Consider the following 19058-nt stretch of genomic DNA (forward strand, 5'->3'; position numbering starts at 1 on the left):
AGTGGCAGAGCTGAGATTCAAACCCCATTTCTGTCCAGCCCCAGTGCCAGGCCTTTGCTCTCTGTGGACCCCCTCCCCCAGGCCCAGGCTTGTTCGCAGCCTCCCCGGCCTGGGAGGGAACACGCCAGGTGCACGTGGGGACCAGCTCAGGCTTTGGCTGCAGTGAGCGATGGAGGACTCCGCAGCTGGCGACCTCACAGGCAGGGTGCCTCAGTGAGGCATGCCCTCATTGCTGGTCACCTGAGTTAGGTAACCACGTTGCTCTGCTCGCCCATGAACTCCTACAGGGCCTGGCTAGGGCTGATTCATCGCTGTCCCTGGCGTGTCCCTGGCCTTGTCCAGCCAGCACGTGGCATGTGGTGGCCTTCATTAAGGCAACAAGTATTCATGAGTGACTATCTTGTGCTGGGATGAGCTGGGGTGAGCCCTGGACCCCGCCCTCCTGGGGCTGACAGTCCAGTGGGGGAGACAAAGCCACCCCAGACAGTGCCGGCCCAGGGCAGGGCTGGGATGAGTGGGCACGGGGCAGCCACCCAGCCTGAGAAGGAGTCTAGGAGGGGTTGGTGGAGGGGACAGACCCACAAATGGACAAGTTGGCCTTGGTCTCCTCCTGCACGGACCCTTAGATCGAGGGCACAGGCTGACCACAGACAAGCACAAATCAGTAAGAGGATTCCAGGAAGCTAAGAGCTAGAAGTGACGGAGAGTGGGGATGGGACAGAATGACAGCAACTCTCCTTGCTGGGGCTGTCAGGAAAGGCCGAGACCTCAGGCTGAGAAGGTGCCAGCCTAGGATGAGCTCGGGAGAGGGGCCGCCAAGGGTGAGAAAAAGCTTCGCATAATTCAAGAAACTGAAGGAAATCAGTGTGCCTTGGGCACAGTGTGGGTGGCGAGGGGAGTAAGTAGGAGTAAGCTGAGCCCTCGCAGCTCACAGCTCATGGAGCCATAACGTGAGGTCGGCCGGCAAAACTGGAAGCCCACAGGCTGCCCTGGGGAAGCTCTCAGCCCTGGGGCCAGCGCCCAGCTTGGCCTAGGACTCCTGCAGTCAGATGTGTCTGTCACCAGCTCAGAGCCCTCCTGTGGATAAAGGACAAAGTCCTCCTGGGCCCCATGAGGCCCCACATGTTCTTTCCCTATCAGCTCCCCGTCTCTGTCTTCCCCTACTCACTCTGTCTAGGATGCGTGGGCCACCACACTGATACCCCGGCAGGGACAGTGTGTATCTGCCTCAGGGCCTTTGTACTCATTGTTCCTCTACCTGGAGCACTCTGCCTGTGGCTTCTCCCTCAGACCTCTTCAGATCAAATGTTCACCCTCCGCGTGAGGTCTCCCTGATTATCCCTGTAAAAACTGCCACTCTCCCCTCTCAGGCCCCTTCCCTGCTTTTTCAGAGTGCTTCCCAATTTTTACCCTGCTTTACACTTTTCTCATTTATTGTGTTTGCTGTCTGACCCCCTGGTTAGAGTATCAGCTCTGTGAAGGCAGAGATCTCTGGCTTGCTCACAGCTGTCTCCCAGGACTGAGACCGGGGCCTGGCACATGGGAGATGCCCAAGAAATAATGGGTGAATACACAAAAAGGAAGGGGATAGAGACAGGGAGGAGAAAAGGAAGGGAAAGGGGAGGAGAAAAGAAGGTCTGTGAGATCCTAAGGCTTGTCAGAACCCCCAGGTTGGAGGCGGGAGTGTTAACACTTCTCAGTGCTGGGAAACTGAGGCACAAGGCGACACTAGTTTAGGGTGCCTTGGGCAGTGGGAGCCTTGAGGGTCAGCCTAGGAGGAGAAAGTCACTGACACCACCTGCTGGAGAGTGGTGTCATGACAGCCAGCCAGCCGTACCAACCCTGCTGACTTAGGGGTGCCCATGGCCCCGCCCATGCGAGGGGTGGGGGGGTGGGGTAGGAGGGGAGGGGCGGGGAGACCGGCCAGGGGGCATCCCCGGCAAAAGTGCACAGTCCACGGAGCCACAGCTGTAAGTCTCTTTATTCCTGGGGCCCCGTAGGCACCCCGCCCTGTCAGTGCTATGCAGGGGAGCAGGGCCGAGCAGCCCCACACCTGCCCTGCTTTGCTCTGTGCCTGGGCGCTGACCCGCCCATCACAGCCCGTGGTACCCCCACCTCTCCAGGAGGGGAGAGCTGCTCCAGTTGCCATGGGGCTGCATGCACCCCACATGGGGCCTCAGAATGGCTGGGAGTCAAGGCCTGCCCCAACTCTTCACCTGGGCCTGGGCAGTGTCTGGTCACACTAGCTAAGGCAGCAAGGCCCAGGGTTCCTGATGAGAGCCGCCTCTGTGCCTAGAGGTACATCATCCGGCCAACCAGCGGTCTCACGACCCAGACGTCATCCACAATCTTTCCATCCTGCAAGGGACAAAAACAAAGGAACTAATGAGAGCTGCAAGTCCTGACTCCAGGGCTACGGACCTGAATTTTTAATGGGCTGTGTGACCTGGGGCAAAATGCTAGACCTCTCTGAGCCTCGGTTTTCCTCATCTGAAAAGTGGCGATGCTAGGAATATTACCTACACCATAGATGTTGTGGGGATTCAATGAGATTATTTGTAGAAGGTTTTTTTTCTAAACTTCTTTTTAAGATTTTATTTATTTATTTGAAGAGAGAATGAGAAAGAGAGAGAGAGAGAGCATGAGAAGAGGGAGGGTCAGAGAGAGAAGGAGACTCCCTGCCAAGTGGGGAGCCCGATGTGGGACTCCATCCCGGGACTTCAGGATCATGACCTGAGCTGAAGGCAGTCGCTTAACCAGCTGAGCCATCCAGGTGCCCTGTAGAGGGCTTTTTATTTTTTTTTAAGAGTTTATTTATTTGACAGACAGATCACAAGTAGGCAGAGAGGCAGGAAGAGGGCGGCGGGGAGGGGTTAGCAGGCTCCCTGCTGAGCAGAGACCCTGGGAACATGACCTGAGCTGAAGGCAGAGGCTTTAACACACTGAGCCACCCAGGCACCCCTATAGAGGGCTTTTTAAAAAGGGATCCCAGAACATGGCAAGGACTATGTAAGGTTTAGGCTGTTATTATGAGCACAGACCCTGGAGTCAGACAAACATCACTGACAGCCCAGTACAGCAGCTCTCTACGTGGCCTTAAGAGTGTTCCCAACTCTGAGCCTCACTTCCGTATTCTTTACACAGGGGAGAACTGAATGCAATAAATACACAACTTTAAAGCCTGCCTCTGGTGCGTGCCCAGCTCAGTACACTTGATCTTAGCCAAAAGGCCGAGAAGCGATTCCCCACTCAGTAAACGACAGTTATTTATAATAAAAAGAACATGGTCTTTGCGGTCAGATCCCAGCTCTGCCACCCTCCAGCTGTGTGACCCTTGGAAAATTACTTCCCCTCTCTGAGCCTTCGTGCTCTCATCTGTACAATGGAAAGAAAAACCATCCCATGGGATGGCTGTGGTGATTAAAATGCTACTAGATGTAAAGAGGCTAGCCCAGCATCTGATACACAACAGGTGATCAAGAAATCACAACTATGGGGGCACTTGGGTGGCTCAGTGGGTTAAAGAAATCACAACTATTATTCTTTTAAAATGACGAAGGCAGGGACATCTAGGTGGTGCATTTGGTTAAGTGTTCGATTCTTCATTTCAGCTCAGGTGGTAGCCTCAGGGTCATGAGATCAAGCCCCATGTCAGGGTCTGTGCTCCGTGTAGAGCCTGTTTGAGGCTCTCTCTCTGCCCTTCTCCCACCCTTCTTAAATACATAAATAAGTCTTTAAAAAAATAACACAATTATAATGGCAAAAATAAACCTGAATCGTGATTATTTGGGTCCTTCTAGCCTTGGGCCACTTCTGCCAGCCACAAATCATACTGGTTTCCCTCCACCTGCTCCTACCACCCACCTTCCGCCTCTGCTTCAGGTTGATAAGTACCTATGGAATTTAGCATGCTTTGGAAACTGTTCTCAGCACTTTATGTATAACAGGTCAATCAACTATTATCATCCCCTTTAACAGACAGGAAAGCTGTGGCTCAGACAAGTGAAGTAAATTGCTGGAGGTCAGCCAGCTGGTAAGGAGCCGAGGCAGGATTTGAACCCAGGATTCCCAGCTCTGGAATCCATTCTTTTAACCGATTGGCTCCAGAATCCACTGGGCCCGGTTACTCAGGCAGGCGACTGGGCACACCACTCACTGACCTGGTCGTCCGACACTTGCTGGATGTGGAGGTGGGTCCCATTGAGGATGTGTAGCCGCGTGTACCCATATTCCTTCACACGCACGGCGCTCCAGGGCCGAGGGAAGAGGGAGAAGGGGGTCAGTCGTTCCTCACAGCCCTGCCAGACAGAACCCTTTAGACCCAGGGCGGGGGTGGGTGGAGAATCCGAGAGCAGCAGAAACAACCTCCCAGGCCAGGACCCTGATGTCCCCGAGGAAGACAAAGTCTGTTAAGCCTTGACCTCGCTAAGACTTCTAGAAAAGGGCTTGGCTGTGAGAGACTGCCCAGTGCGGCATTTTCTGTAAGAGCCCTAGGCTGGATGGCACCCAAAGGCCCATCATGGGGGTCAGTTAAAAATGTCATGGAGTGACTGTCACAAAGCAGGGTGTCACAGAAAGGGGGGCAAGATGTACAATAAAAGGGAAAATGCAATTCGAAGAATAGATAGAAGTCACGGGTCTCGGCACTATTGGCATGGTAGACCCTCCAAGAAGGCTTTTTAAGTCACCAGCCCCTGGGGGAGAGCGAGTGCTCAACCTTGCAGAAGCCATGCCAGCTGGCATGAGCAGAGAGCACGTGGGACCTTGAAAAAAAAATCACCATTTTGCTGCCATCATTGTAATCATGAATGAAAGCAAGGCTTATCAGTAAATGGCCAAACTCACCGTGCAAGTCGGAGGACTAACCAGATAATGGCATAGTCCCACATGATCTCTTCAGTAGGAATACTATATTCATCATCATTCATTATATATGATACAAAAATATTATAAAATATTAATATAATAATAGCCACAGACAAATAAAATAATAAGATAAAATAGAGATTAAAACAGATGTGGTTAGGGTGCCTGGGTGACTCAGTTGACTGAGTGTCAGACTCCTGATTTCGTCTCAGGTCATGATCTCAGGGTCGTGGGACTGAGCTCTGTGTTGGGCTCCTCCCCGGGCATGGGGCCCGCTTGGGATTCTCTCTCCACTGCCCCTCCCCTCCCTGTTCACACACACACCTGCTTGCACATGCGCACTCTCTCATTCTCAAAACAAACAAAGCAGGGGCGCCTGGGTGGCTCAGTGGGTTAAGCCTCTGCCTTTGTTTTTTTTTTCAGATTTTATTTATTTGTCAGAGATTGAGAGTGAGCACAGGAGAGAGAATGGCAGGCAAAGGCAGAGGGAGAAACAGGCTCCCTGCTGAGCAAGGAGCCCAATGTGGGACTCGATCCCAGGACGTCGGGATCATGACCTGAGCTGAAGTCAGCCGCTTAACCAACTGAGCCACCCAGGTGTCCCTAAGCCTATGCCTTTGGTGTTTACCTCTTGCCCTCTGCACGGTGTGAATTTTTAAAAAAAGATTATTTATTTATTTATTTATTTGACAGGCAGAGATCACAAGGAGGCAGAGAGACAGGCAGAGAGAGAGAGATGGAAGCAGGCTCCCTGCTGAGCAGAGCGCCCGATGCGGGGCTTAATCCCAGGACCCCGGGATCATGACCTGAGCCAAAGGCAGAGGCTTTAACCCACTGAGCCAACTAGGTGCCCCAGTGGTCTGAATATTTTTAAAATATTTTTAAAGATTTTATTATTTGAGAGAGAGATGGATCACAGAAGGAGAGGGAGAAGTAGGCTCCCTGAGCAGGGAGCCTGAAGTGGGGACTCCATCCCAGGACCCCAGGATCATGACTTTAGCCAAAGGCAGACCCTTGACCCACTAAGCCACCCACGCACCCTATGCACTGTGTGAATTTTTATCACAAGTTGTTCTTACTTCAATCTTTCTAATTCCTAAGAACCAGCTTAAAAAATAAGCCCCCTCTCCTTGCAGAAGTGAGTGATTCCAAGGCAGAGAGGGAAAGGGCAGGAAAACGCAAGAATCTTTGCAGTACCCAATAGGGCCAAAAAATAAGAAAGAGCTCACAAAATGACAGGGGCACTCAGATCTGAAGAGTTCCCAGTGGCCCAACCCCGAGCAAGGTGATCAGTAGCATAAATCACAATCATATTGGATTATCGCCCACAGGATACAATAATTACCCGTGAGTCCACACTGGTATAAATCAGTAACGAACTACATAAATGGGATGGAAGGGAGGACTCTTCCTCACGAGAGGACTCTAATTAATCAATCCTGGAGGAATGAGGGAAACAGAAACTTCCCACTAGAACATCACAGTAATAACTGTTGCCAGCAGGACCCACAGGGGATTTGAAAATCAGTGGGTGAAAGTTGGAGGAGAGACAGGAGATTTGCATGGCCGGAAAGTATCTCCCTGAAGATACTTATTAATTAGAAAGGGAGATATAATAACTTTACAGTGGAGGAACCTCCTTAACCAGGTGATTCAGAGACACACAGACGGCAGGAGCCCCGGGTCCCATGCACCGAGGAGAACACAACATCACTTTTAAGATCGCCTTGCCCAAAATGCGTAACCTGAATCTCAGCCAAACGACACATAAACCCAGACGGGGGGGCCTGCTGCAAAACTGCTGGCCAGGAGTTTTGCAAAATGTGCAGGATGAAAGACAAGCAAAGACTCAAGAGACACTGTAACTAACTTGAATGTGGGAACTTGGAACAGAAAGCGGTTATCAGGGAGAAATTTGGTGGAAAGTGAACGGAGTCTGGAGTTCAGTGGCAGTGATGATAATAAGAAGCCCTCTGTCTTTGGATCCATCCGATAAACCCGGGCAAGCCCCGCTCCTAACCCCTGCCACTTGTTGAGCCTGGGACTGAATGAGATTTGACTGCCCAAGGCTCTGTTTCCACATCCGTACAATGGACCTGTGACAAGGGCTACCTAAGCTCTCAGGGAGTGGGGGAGAGGTGGGGACAGCAGCTGTATAAACACCTGGCCAGTACAAGAGGCAGTAAAAATCAAGAGGCAAGAAGCCAAGCCACCCTCCCCCTGTGATGCTCACAGCAGATCCCGTGATAATGTGGACGGGGCCTCGAGGGTTGGTGTAAGGCATCTCTCGGCTGCCATTAAATACCTGGAAACAGGAACAAGGGAGAGGGGCGTGTCACACCAGGCCAAGCCCTGGGTGTCCTGGGGTCCACCGACACTGACACCGGCCCTCCCTGAGCCTTACCTGGTAGTTGTAAATGGGCCACAGGCGTTCATAGGAGTGCTCGTGAGCCCACAGCTGCAGGTCAACCCCTGAAACAGAACAAGTTGGGGTCAAGCTGCCTGATCCTAGAGAGATTGGGGGGCTGGGGTGGGGGTCCCCAGGTCACTCACCGTATTTGTAGAAAAGATCCTCCAACCCATAGAACTTGCCACGGAGGCCTTTGCGAACCTGGGCAGGGCGCACAAGGAGGGGAATGGGGGACTCAGGCTGGGCACCCCCCCCCCCGCCTGGCTCCTGGCACCCCACCCCAGGGAGGGGTCCTCACCTTGCTTTCATGCCAGGTACAGTCATCCAAATCGGCATTGGAACAGTACATGGGCCGGTGGCCCATGGTAATGATCCACGGCCGGGCTGCCCGGTTCTTATTGGCTTTCTAGAGAGAGGGTGAGGGGTGGGATGAGGGTGAGGGGCGGGGTAGGGGAGGGGAGGCCTGGAAGGGGTAATCACCCGTGTTACCTGGAGGTCGTTCTCCAGCCAGTGGAACTGTCTCTCTACCAGGTGGCGGCCATAATTGAGGAAGAAGTACACCTCGGTGGAGAAGGAGATGATGTGTGCAGGGCCCAGGTCCCAGCTGAAGAGGTCAAAGGGCATGGGTCAGAGGTGGGAGTCTCCTTGGCATCTTATATCCATCCTCCAGTCCCCAGGATCTCCCAAATTACCTGTACCACAGGCCTTCATTGTTCCCTGGCATGCTGAAGCGGGCCTTGTAGTTAGAGAAGTTGCTGGATAAAAGGAAGTGAAAGGGTGGGGAGAAGAGGGTCTGGGTTCCTCGGCCCGCTGCCCCCACCACCCCACTGCCAGGCTGGGTCTGGCTCCCAGTCCAGCCTCTGTCTCCTCTCCTCTCACTACTGCTCATGCACTGCTGTAGGTTGAGGGACTAAGGTGAGACACTTAGAAGGACACGTCTGTTTGCACCGGTCAGGCCCACACCCACCCTGAAGCCCTGGGCCCTCACTAGCGTTCCTCGTGATTTCCAGGGCACGTCATGTAGGGCAGGCTGGCAGCCACAGGCTCGATGAGCCGCATGAACTTGTCCCCGACACGAGCATTGTCCTGATCCATGTTGTAGGCGAAGTCTCCTGGGGAGCCGGGGGTTGGGGGGAGGGGAGAGTAAGGACCCAGACCCTGCTGTCCTCTTGCCAGAACCGAGAGACCCGATGGCTGCAGCCCCTGACCCCGAGCCATCTCGGTTCTCTGATCCTTACCTCATACCACCTGCCTGTGCACTTGGAGCTATTTCCTGAATAGCTCCTGAGCACCACCCCACACCCCCCGCCCCCCACCTGCAGAGATCACACTGGTCTCCCATGCTCTGATCTGCCCGCCTTCTTGTCCCCTCCCAGGACAAAAGCCTTTACACTGACACGACCTGGTACTGGTTTTGTATCAGGCACGGTTCCAAATGCTTTACATACTCGATCACCTGAATTTTCCAAATACCCTCTGAGGTGGATGTCATTATTACCCCACTTCAGATGGGGAAACTGAGGCCCAGAGGGGTTATGTGCTCATGCAAGGTCATGGGGCTGGTTAGTAAAGATCCAGGAATCAGGCCCTGGGAGTCTGGTTCCAGAGAGTGCAGTTGCGAACCATATCAGCCCCAATCTCTGTCTCCCATCCATGTCCCTGTCCCCTGAAGCCACAGCAGCAATGATAATGACAGGGAACACATGGCACTTACAGCATGCCAAGCAAGGTCACTTATGTAGTCATCATGACAGTCCCATGAATTCGGGACCAGCCTTAGCCCTCACTGTAGTAACGCAGAAGACAAAACCAACAAGGCACACGGCTCTCTGTTGGAGCTGGGATTTGAACCTGGGCAGACTGGTTAACACAAGACACCCTCTCCGGGCCAGTGTCTCATCGCCTGTCCCTTGAGAACCATGCTAACCCCAGCCCAGTGCCCTCGATACCCCCTGGATCACCTCCCTCCCAAGCCCCACCCCACGCCTCCAGGCGCGCCCTTGCCAATGCCTCACCCACATGCAGAACAGCATCGTACATGCCCTTCTGGGTGTCCCTGCGCAGCCGCGGGAAGGCCTTCGGGTTGTCAGCTCCCAGGTCCCCAAACACAGCCAGACGGGGGCTCCAGTGGGGACCATTCTTCAGGGCCCGGAAGCGGAACCGACGGCTCCAGCCCTGAGAACTGCCGCAGCGGTAAACTGAGGGAGAGGGGAAAGTCACAGTCAGCTAGGAGCACCCCCGGCTGCTCCACTCTGCTCCCCCAACCCATCTTCAGTGGGTGGGGGAAAGAAGTGGGGACTGTGGGATTCTGACCCATGCCCTTTGGTCCACTCCGCCCCAGACCCCAGCACCTCCCGTTCTCATGCCAGAGTCTCGTAAGAGAGGCATTACCGGCCCCGCCTGAGCCCCCTGCCAGTGGCAACTTCTAGTCCACACCCCACTCCTCTTCCTGCTCCCCCCTCAGCACTGGGACCTGGGGCCCCTCTCACCATACTGGACCCCCGGCAGCAGCCCCCGCAGTGTGACCCGGTGTATGTAGAGTTTCCGCCGGAGAACGCCCCCATCCACAAAGGGGCTGAAGGTGCCCTGGGCCCGGAGGGGCAGGGGCCCCGCAAGCTGCAGCCCGAACTGCACTTCGGAAGGGGTGGGGACCCATGTGGTCCAGGTGACCGTCATGGCGCCCGGCTCACCTGGGGAGGAAGGGCAGAGCAGGCAGGCAGCGACGCCTGAGCTGGAGCAGGGGAGGAGGGGCGGACAGAGCGAGGGGCGAGAGCCAACAGCTGGGAACACTAGTAGTTAGGGACTCGGGTGCCGGAGCTCCCCAGGTGAAACCTCAGCCTTGCCATTCCCAAGCTGTGCTTCCCTGGGCACGTCCCTTCACCTCTCTGCGCCTCGGTTTCCTTATCTGTAAAGTGGAATAATAATGGTTTCTACTCTAAGGGTTTCTGTGAGGCTTAAACACAAGCAAAGCACTTAGGACAATGCTGTTAGGATTCCATGAGTGAATGGACATTAGTCTTAATATCATTATTTACTGCGTGCAGCCCTCGTGCCAAACGTTTTGCATATATGACATCATTGAGGGGTTATAAACTCGGATGTCTAGAAGCCTGCTAGGTCATATAAACGGGGATAAAGTCCAGCTGGAAGGAGTCAGGCCGACGAGAGTGATGGAGTGTGAGGCGAACTGTAGATGTGCCCTGTTTTAAAGGGACAGCCATAGCTTGGTCTCCATGCCGGAAGCCGGCCCAGTCTCCCTAAATCTGTCTTAGAGACTTCTAGAGTAAGTCTCTATATGGTGATTTTTGTATGTCAGGAACATAGATAGATACATAAATCCAAACTTTTTAAAAAAGATTTTTTGTGTATTTCTGTGCATGGCGGGCAGGGCAAAGGGAGAGGGACAAGCAGATTCCCCACTGAGCAGAGGCAGACAATGTGGTGCTGGATCCCAGGACCCTGAGATCATGACCTGAGCTGAAGCCAGAGGCTTAACGGACTGAGCCCGCCAGGGGCCCCAATAAATCCAAACTTTGAAGTGATTAACTCAAAATTCGTAAATGCCAGCCACCAAATCAGGGTTTTCAACACACCACATGGTCTATAGGCTGCTGTTAAGAGCATGCGCTCCTGTCCCAGGAACAGGAGAATGTTATGTGCTCCAGATTCTTCATTGCAGCCCTGTTCGTAATCACAACATATCGGAAATGACCAAAACGCCCACCCCTAAGAGAGGGGCTGAAGCGACTGTGTAACTGCCAGACAGTGGAGCACAAGGGAGCTATCCACAGAAGGAGGACAAGTTCTAGGAATGACATCCAGGAGAGCCAGTGAAATTAACAAAGCAAGGTACACAAGAGAGTCACCTACTCTTTACCTAAGAGGATAGACGGAGGTACATACTCATCTGTACAGAAGAAATACAGGAAGGATCCAGCAGAAAGGAAAGACATGGGTTACTTACCTGGGGTTGATGGTAATGAGGTAGAAAAGGAGAGACAGGTACAGACCAGGAAAGACCAGGAGGGAAAACTACTACCTTTTTAGTGTAATTCTGACTCTTAGAATTATAGTCATGTTCCGTATTTCCTTCACATACACCCCAAATAAACTAACAATTACAATAACAATGCGGGAAGAAGCCAGCATGGAGTATAAACACTGACCAATGGATGTAACTATATTTACAAAGTAAATAAAGCACTCATGCGGAGAGGTGGGTCACCATGGGGTAGGTCTTGACTGGACGCTGTAGACTATAGCGAAAAGTTACAAACTTCCAGTCATAAAATATAAATAAGCCACGGAGAGGAAAAAAGCACAGGGAATATAGTCAAGTATATTGTACTAATGTGGCATGGTGACTGAAGGGGACTACCCTCACTGTCGCTATGAAACCTACATAACATTGGACGTCAACTTATACTTCAGTAATTTAAAAAATGCTCTTAAAAAGACTACAGAGGAGGCACCTGGGTGGCTCAGTTGGTTAAGCACCTGCTTTCAGCTCGGGTCATGATCTTGGGGTCCTGGGATCAAGCCCCATGTCAGGCTCCCTGCTCCACGGGGAGCCTGCTTCTCCCTCTCCTTCCTGCTCATGATCTCTGTCACTATCTCTGTCTCTCTCTCTCTCAGATAAGTAAATAAAATCTTAAAAAAAAAAAAAAAGACTACAGAGAAAAAGAACTGCACATACACGTTGTCACCTAGTAAGTGTTCTTACAGGGAAATAGGCAAAGGGGCACATGGTAAGGGGACAGTGTGTGTGTGTGTGGGGGGCAGATGGGAAAGGGGAGGGGCCCACAGTAGATCAGATGTGGTCCAGAACAGCACAAAGGGGCTGGGAAGATGGAGAGTGAAACTGCTTTATGCCTATACTTGCATCAAACAAATACCTAAGTATACTGTAGAAGTGGGAGGTAGGTTTTTCAATGCTGAAGAAAGAAGTTACAAATAAGGAAAGAAGAAGGCTAAAATAAGCCCGTGATGTTGGACTAGAATCAGAGGTATCAGTATGATCTCATGGTAAGAGCTATATACATACAGATAGGGGAACTCGAGATCTGTGCGTGTGTATGTGACACATACACACACATTTGTGTAAGGGCCTGGAAACCGTGATACCCCAGTAGCCACGAACACACCCAGCACTCAGATCTTAGTTTCTAAATACCCACTCTCCAGTGAAAGAAACCAGGGCTCCTTGCAGAAGCGGTTGATTCCAAATACTGGGCAGGAAATAGACAAGATCAGCCCAGAATAACATGTGGTGCCGGAAAGTGGGGGAGTGCTCAAGAAATGACGGGGGCTTGTCAAAAGAACACAGAAGTCCATCCAAAGGAATTCCAAAAGACCAAACCCGGGACAATTCGAGTCACAAGAAAAATAATGATGATATTGGACATTTAATCCAAGAAATCAAAATAAATATCGGTAAGTCAATATTGAAATATGGAAATTAATAAGTGAATGGATGGATGGAGGAGGGAAGGGACAGCTTTCCTTATAGTAAAATTTCCATTAGACAGAAAGAATTAGAAAGCCACAATATCACAATTAGGCAAACACCACACTAATAATTGTCACAGGCAAGATCGACTAACGGACGCTAAAATCAGGGGGCAGAAGTCTCAAGCGAAATGTAATTTGCACAGTCTCAAGGAATCTCCCCCAAGATATTTATTAACCGCAAAGGGAAGAAGAAAAATCCTATGGTGGAGAAACCCAGCAGGCACCACTGTAACCACACAATGAAGGTCAACGTCACCAGTAACAGCAATGAGCTATGTCAGCACCAAGTGGGAAAACTGCTGACATTCCAACAGGGTCTGTAGTTTAGTTAATAGACTATTGTACCAATGTTAACTTCCTGTGGTTTTTTCCCTTAAGATTTTATTTATTTTTGGGCGCCTGGGTGGCTCAGTGGGTTAGGCCGCTGCCTTCGGCTCAGGTCATGATCTCGCGTCCCGGGATCGAGTCCCGCATCGGGCTCTCTGCTCAGCAGGGAGCCTGCTTCCTCCTCTCTCTCCCTCCGCCTGCTTCTCTGCCTACTTGTGATCTCTGTCTGTCAAATAAATAAATAAAATCTTTAAAAAAAAAAAAAAAGATTTTATTTATTTATTTTTTTTATTTATTTGAGAGAGAGTGAGAGAGCAGGTGTGCAAGAGAGCACGAGTTGGGGGTAGCGACAGAGGGAGAAGCAGGCTCCCTGCTGAGCAGGGATTCCCAACACGGAGCTCCCCACCCCAAGACCCTGAGATGGAGACCTGAGCTGAAAGGAGACGCTTAACTGACTGAGCCACCCAGGTGCCCGACTTCCTGGTTTTAATAAACATATTAGGGCACCTGGGTGGCTCAGTCAGGTAAGTGTCCAACTCTTGATTTCAGCTCAGGTCATGATCTCAGGATCATGAGATGGAGCCACAAGTCAGCTCCAAGCTGGGCATGGAGTCTGCTTAAGATTCCCTCCCTCCCCCTCTCTCTGCCCCTCCCCTCCCCCTGCACGCCAGCTCCAAGCTGGGCATGGAGTCTGCTTAAGATTCCCTCCCTCCCCCTCTCTCTGCCCCTCCCCTCCCCCTGCACGCATGTGCTCACTCTCTCTTAAAAAAAAAAAAAAATTGGGGGGGGGGGTGACTGGGTGGCTCAGTGGGTTAAAGCCTCTGCCTTCGGCTCAGCTCATGATCTCAGGGTCCTGGGATCGAGCCCCTCATTGGGCTTTCTGCTCAGCGGGGAGCCTGCTTCCTCCTCTCTCTCTGCCTGCCTCTCTGCCTACTTGTGATCTCTGTCAAATAAATAAATAAAATTTAAAACAATTTTAAAATAATAAACATACTGTAATTACGTAAGATGCTAACATAACAGCAGGAGAAACCGAGTGAGTGGAATGTGGGAACTCTGTAATATTTTTGTAAATTTTCTGTTAAATCTAAAATTAGTACTAAGTTCAAGTTTTAAAGTAAGTATTGTGGGCTCTTTGAGCCAGTCTGCCGGACTTCCTGACTCTGTGACCCGAGGTCAGACCTTCTCTATGAGCCTCAGTTTACTCTTCTGTAACATGGGAGTAGCAGTAGAACCTCCAGCTTAATATCCAATCTGAGGCTAAGTGAGTTATCCCTCTGACACACTTAGACCAGATCTGCTATTGTTGCTGTGCAGACCTAACAAGAAACTCCTGTCATCCCACTGGATTTTCACAGCAGTGCCCACAAGATGGGTTTCAAAGCTGTTCCATTTTACAGAAGTCTCCAGGCAAAGTGCTTTGTCCAAGGTCATTTAGCCAATGGACGCCAAAGCCAGTTTATTCACCTGGTTTCAGATTCTGCACTGCAACTAACCTGTAAGAAACGATCTTCCTTCCAAGTGTCAAGGACATCAAAAGACAAGGGAAGCCTAAAGAACTCTCCCAACTAGGAGACTAGAGGTGGCAGCAGGATGCCATGTGGGATCATGGATCGGATTAGTGGAAAAATCGGTGAAACCCAAACAAGGTCCTTGGTCCAGTTAGTGATATGATGCCAATGTTAATTTCTTAGCTTTGATAACAGGTACATAAGACATTGGCATTAGAGGAAGCTGGGTGACGGGGATATAGGAATTCTGCATTATCTTTGCAACTCTTCCGGAAATTGAAAGTTAATTCAAAATAAAAAGCTAAAATTATTTGAAAGACAGGGCTGTGTTTTGAGTTTCAGTCCAGTATCAAAAAGGAATAGGGGGCACCTGGGTAGTTCAGTGGGTTAAAACCGCTGCCTTCAGCTCAGGTCATGATCTCAGGGTCCTGGGATCAAGCCCAACATCAGGCTTTCTGCTCAGCGGGGAACCTGCTTCCTCCTCTCTCTCTGCCTGCCTCTCTGCCTACTTGTTATCTCTCTCTCTCTGTCAAATAAATAAAATTAAAAAACGAAATCAAGCCACAGTCATTTAAAAAATAAAAAAAAGGAATAGGGCACAATTATTTGAAACTCCCTTTAAAATCCTTCTCCCTGTTTCAACCGGAGTCTGATGAGACCAAATTTTCTTCGTATATATCATCCAAAGCAACACATGGAAACAGAAAGGAGCAGAAACAGATGTGGGGAGAATCTGGCTGCCTCCTATTAAGCCAGACATTAAAGAGACTTAAAAAGATGTAAACCAATGCTACTCTTCTCATTAGGTTTCTTTTCTTTTGTACAGTACAGTTATTTTTCATGCAAAATGCCATTTACCTTAACACAAAATGGATGTGTTACTGCTCATTTTCAATGACTTAAACATGTTTAAATGCCTCCATTTTATTCTCTAATATAGCAAATATTATGGATATAACTCACATAAACTAAAGCTCCTTGAGGTTCTCAATCATCTTTAGCTGTGCAAAGGGACTGAGACCAAAAAGGGACCCTGAGACAAAAAAAACCATGGCTATACTCCATTTTGCCACTTCACAGGTAAGAGCTCTCCTTTATGAGGTCCCACTAGTACTTTCCCATTGTCCTGATGAGGAAGCTCAGACCAGAGAGGTTAAGTCACTTGCCCACCGTCACACAGCAAGTAAGTAGCAAAGCAGGGATTAAAACCCAAGAAGTTTGGGTCCAAAGCATCCAGAGTTCAAGGCCTACAACCACCCTTAGATAAAGGATCAGGAAGCAGCTTTGTGGGGAGACAATGAGCAGGACAACAGCGGTCCCCTTTGGAGAACACTTATTACAGCCTGGACACCATAATCATTTCCCACATAGCCAGGTGCACCACTACTTGGAACCCCCATTTAACAGAGCCAGATAACTGAGGTTCAGGAAGAGCAAGCCACCCCCCAGGGTTCCACAGCAATCTGCATGGGATACTGAGCCCCCAACCCACTGGGCCTCCCTGGGAGATGCCCAGAAAGTGGTCCCAGAAACTTACCTGGGTAGGACAGGTGGACTTGCTCAGGGGCAGCCTTGGGAGCCACTGGGGTCCCCAGGACTCCCAAGGAGAAAACCAGGAGCAGACAGCAGCAGGACCAGCAGGGACAAAGGGGGTGCATGGTAAGGGGACAGTGTTGGGGCGGTGGGGCAGATGGGGAAGGGGAGGTATCCACAGCAGATCAGATGCGGTCCAGAACAGCACAATGGGGCTGGGAAGATGGAGAGTGGAGGGAGGTTGGGCAACGTCAGGGGCAGGAGGAGGCAGGATGGCGGGGAGGTCCTCAAGGGGATGGTTATCCAGATGCTAGAGAGAAAACAAAAATACTGATCACTATCCAGAACCAAGTGTCCTGAGACTCGCTGTGTGCTAAGCACTTTGCATAGATTAACTCAAGGGAGCCTCACAACATTCCTATGTGTGGTGGCTGCTATGATCATGACCGCCGTATCACTGATGAGGACAACGAGCCACAGTGATTCCCTGCAAAGCTAGGACTGATGGGGCTGGGGCTGGAGCCCTGGGGTCCTGGTTCCAGAGCCCTGGCTCTTACCCACATCTCACTCTCAGCGAAAGGTTTGGGAGTGGGGTGGGGCCTCCATGTAGAGAGCTGTCCTTGGCAACTCCATCGCCAGCATTCCATCCTGCTCTTAGCAACCCCAGCTTCTTGGACCTATGGCCTCCTCCCCTAGCATTGCTCCCTGCTCTCAGAGCTCATCACTCTGTATTTCAGCATCCAGCCTTCCATTTTGGTCTGAGTGACCCCAATCCCCCACTCCATCCCCAGGTCCCCCCAGAATTTCCATCCTACCTGGAGCGGCCCCTTCCCCTCTATCCCCCCACCATCAGCATCCCATCCTGCCTTGGTGGCCCCCATACCCCCAGCCTTGCACCTGCACACCCACTCCCCTTCTCCCCAGCCCTTCCCCCTTGCTCCAGTTTGCTCTCCAGCTCCCAGAGGACCTGCGGGGGGAGGGGAGGCGCCCAGCCAGCCCAGGACCGTCAGCCCGGAGGCTGGAAGATGGGGCAGGGGACTCCCTCCCGGTCCCCGGCTCACCCTCGGGCGCCAGCTGCCCGCACGCGCGCGCACGTCTCCGGCCACCAGTGAGGAGGCGGTATTTATGAGTTTGCTGGTACCATGGCATCCTACCGCCCACAGCTGTCCCAGCCCCGGAAGAGCCTAGCCTGCCTTCTCGAAGTGACAGGCTCCCCAGGCAACCGGGGCCCCGGGTCTCACAGGTCCGGCCGGTCCTGGGCGCCTCACGCCCACCAGCACCCCCCCTCCCTCCGCCCCACAAGGCGGGGCGTGGGAAGGGGGATCCAGAAAGGTTTGGTACGCCGCAGCGGATACGTCCAGGCTGACCACCAAGTGAGCGCCCTGACAGGTAAGGCTGAGCTCGTCTCCCAGCCACCCCACCCCGCGACGGCGGAGTCCCCAGGGCACGGACATTGGCTCCCACCCTCGGCCCTGCCAGATCCCCCGGTACGCAGGTGTGCCGGCAGCCGGGGCCTGCGACCCAGGGGATTCCCCTATCCCTTCCTGACTCCTTTTCCTCGCCATTCCTTCCTCCTTCCTCCTTCTCCAAGCTTAGCCCACGGATTCCCCCCCACCTCACCGCCAAGAACCCCCACTCCACCCAGAGGCATACTGAAAACACAAAATCAAAATCCGGGAAAGGCAGTGCTGCTTTTGAGCTGGGCGCCCTAGGCAAGTTACTTAACCTCGCGGAGCCTCGGCTTCTTCACCTGTAAAACGAAGAGAATAATAGTACATACCCTAAGGGCTATTGAGAGGATTAAACCAGATGAGGCATGAAATTTCATGCTGAGAACGCTGCCTCCTGACCCAGAATAAGGGCTGGATAAGAATCAGCTTTTTTATTATGATGAATGCATGAACTCCAGAAATTGCCCTGGGGTCTAGGTGGGAGCCAGTGAGAATTTTCCTGTAAACCTTCATGGGCTGTTTGAAGGTTGAGAGTGGCTTTCCACAAAATATGTTTGGAGGTTCCCCCAGCAGCAGGAAAAGGCTGGAGGGTCCAGGTTTTTCATTGTTCTCCCTTCCTGTCAGTAGATAAAATGACCCAACCACTTGGCTTTTTTAACTCAAAGTATAGCAGTTTGGGGCGCCTGGGTGGCCCAGTCTGTTACAGGTCTGCCTTCTGCTCAGGTCAGGATCTCTGGGTCCTGGGACAAGTCCGGCACATCGGTGTCATCATCGGGCTCCCTGGCGGGAGTCTGCTTCTCCCACTCCCTCTGCTGCTCCCCCTGCTTGTTTTTTTTTTCTCTCTCTCTCTCACTGTCTCTCAAACAAACAGAACCCACAAAGTATAGCAGTTCCGCCTGTTGGGTACACAGATTTTGGACACTGACTCAGAATCCAATGCTACTGAATTATAGAAATATTTTTTATGGAAATCTTTAAGTATTTAAATACTCTTAATGCCCCAGGTGGGGCTCAAACTCATAACCCTGAGATCAAGAGTCACATCCTTTTCTGACTGAGCCAGCTAGGTGCCCCTAAAAGTATTTTTCAAACAAATGTGTGTTAAAGTAAGATACGTGCTGCTGCTGCTTCTTCTTCTTCTTTTTTTTTTTTTTTTTTTTTTTTTACGATTTTATTTATTTATTTGGCAGTCAGAGATCACAAGTAGGCAGAGAGGCAGGCAGAGAGAGAGAACCTGCTGAGCAGAGAGCCCAATGTGGGGTTCCATCCCAGGACCCTGAGATCATGATCTGAGCTGAAGGCAGAGGCTTAACCCACTGAGCCACCCAGGCACCCCATGTGCTTCTTTCTTAATGCATTAAGCTTCGAGATCTACGCAGGTTCCAAAAATTATCGTAACTCGCAAGTTTCAGTGAGTACACAGATGTGTGAGAGGCCTAAATGACTGCA

At 51.5% G+C, this 19058-nt stretch overlaps 2 protein-coding genes across 7 annotated transcripts in view; one reads left to right on the forward strand and one right to left on the reverse strand.

Moving 5' to 3' along the window:
- Positions 1-1398: 1398 nt before the first annotated feature.
- Positions 1399-17345, reverse strand: ACP7 (acid phosphatase 7, tartrate resistant (putative)). 5 transcript variants are annotated; one of them, XM_032325148.1, is made up of 13 exons: positions 17220-17345; positions 16163-16468; positions 9766-9966; positions 9292-9474; positions 8265-8388; positions 7969-8031; positions 7766-7880; positions 7575-7682; positions 7420-7477; positions 7271-7338; positions 7100-7171; positions 4161-4298; positions 1399-2358 (listed from the first exon to the last, which is right to left on the reverse strand). In XM_032325148.1, exons 2-13 carry the CDS (start codon positions 16281-16283, stop codon positions 2293-2295), a joined length of 1317 nt encoding a protein of 438 aa, XP_032181039.1. In that variant the 5' UTR covers positions 16284-16468; positions 17220-17345; the 3' UTR covers positions 1399-2292. The 5 variants fall into 5 exon arrangements, with proteins under 5 accessions (XP_032181039.1, XP_032181040.1, XP_032181041.1 ...); XM_032325149.1 differs by lacking the exon at positions 17220-17345 and adding an exon at positions 17126-17208; XM_032325150.1 differs by lacking the exon at positions 17220-17345 and adding an exon at positions 16570-16743.
- FBXO17 (F-box protein 17) overlaps positions 17098-19058 on the forward strand; it is a 98368-nt gene continuing 96407 nt past the window's right edge. Inside the window, exon 1 of one of the 2 annotated variants that reach the window (XM_032325154.1) lies at positions 17098-17547. In XM_032325154.1, the coding sequence (XP_032181045.1) occupies positions 17301-17547 (247 nt within the window). In that variant the 5' untranslated portion in view covers positions 17098-17300. The remainder of the gene's footprint in view (positions 17548-19058) is intronic. The other variant, XM_032325155.1, reaches the window with a different exon arrangement.

The sequence above is a fragment of the Mustela erminea genome, chromosome 19 (genome assembly GCF_009829155.1).
Source record: "Mustela erminea isolate mMusErm1 chromosome 19, mMusErm1.Pri, whole genome shotgun sequence".
Taxonomy (NCBI): Eukaryota; Metazoa; Chordata; class Mammalia; order Carnivora; family Mustelidae; genus Mustela; species Mustela erminea.

Bases quoted from the DNA above. Each gene is read 5' to 3' on its own strand.
- ACP7 (XM_032325148.1), bottom strand. From the start codon at position 16,283: ATGCACCCCCTTTGTCCCTGCTGGTCCTGCTGCTGTCTGCTCCTGGTT. The intron at 8,032-8,264 runs GTGAGGGCCCAG...CCTTTTATCCAG, and splicing joins GGAAATCACGAGGAACGCTA to CAACTTCTCTAACTACAAGG. The intron at 2,359-4,160 runs GTCAGTGAGTGG...TGTCCCTTGCAG, and splicing joins AGCAAGTGTCGGACGACCAG to GATGGAAAGATTGTGGATGA.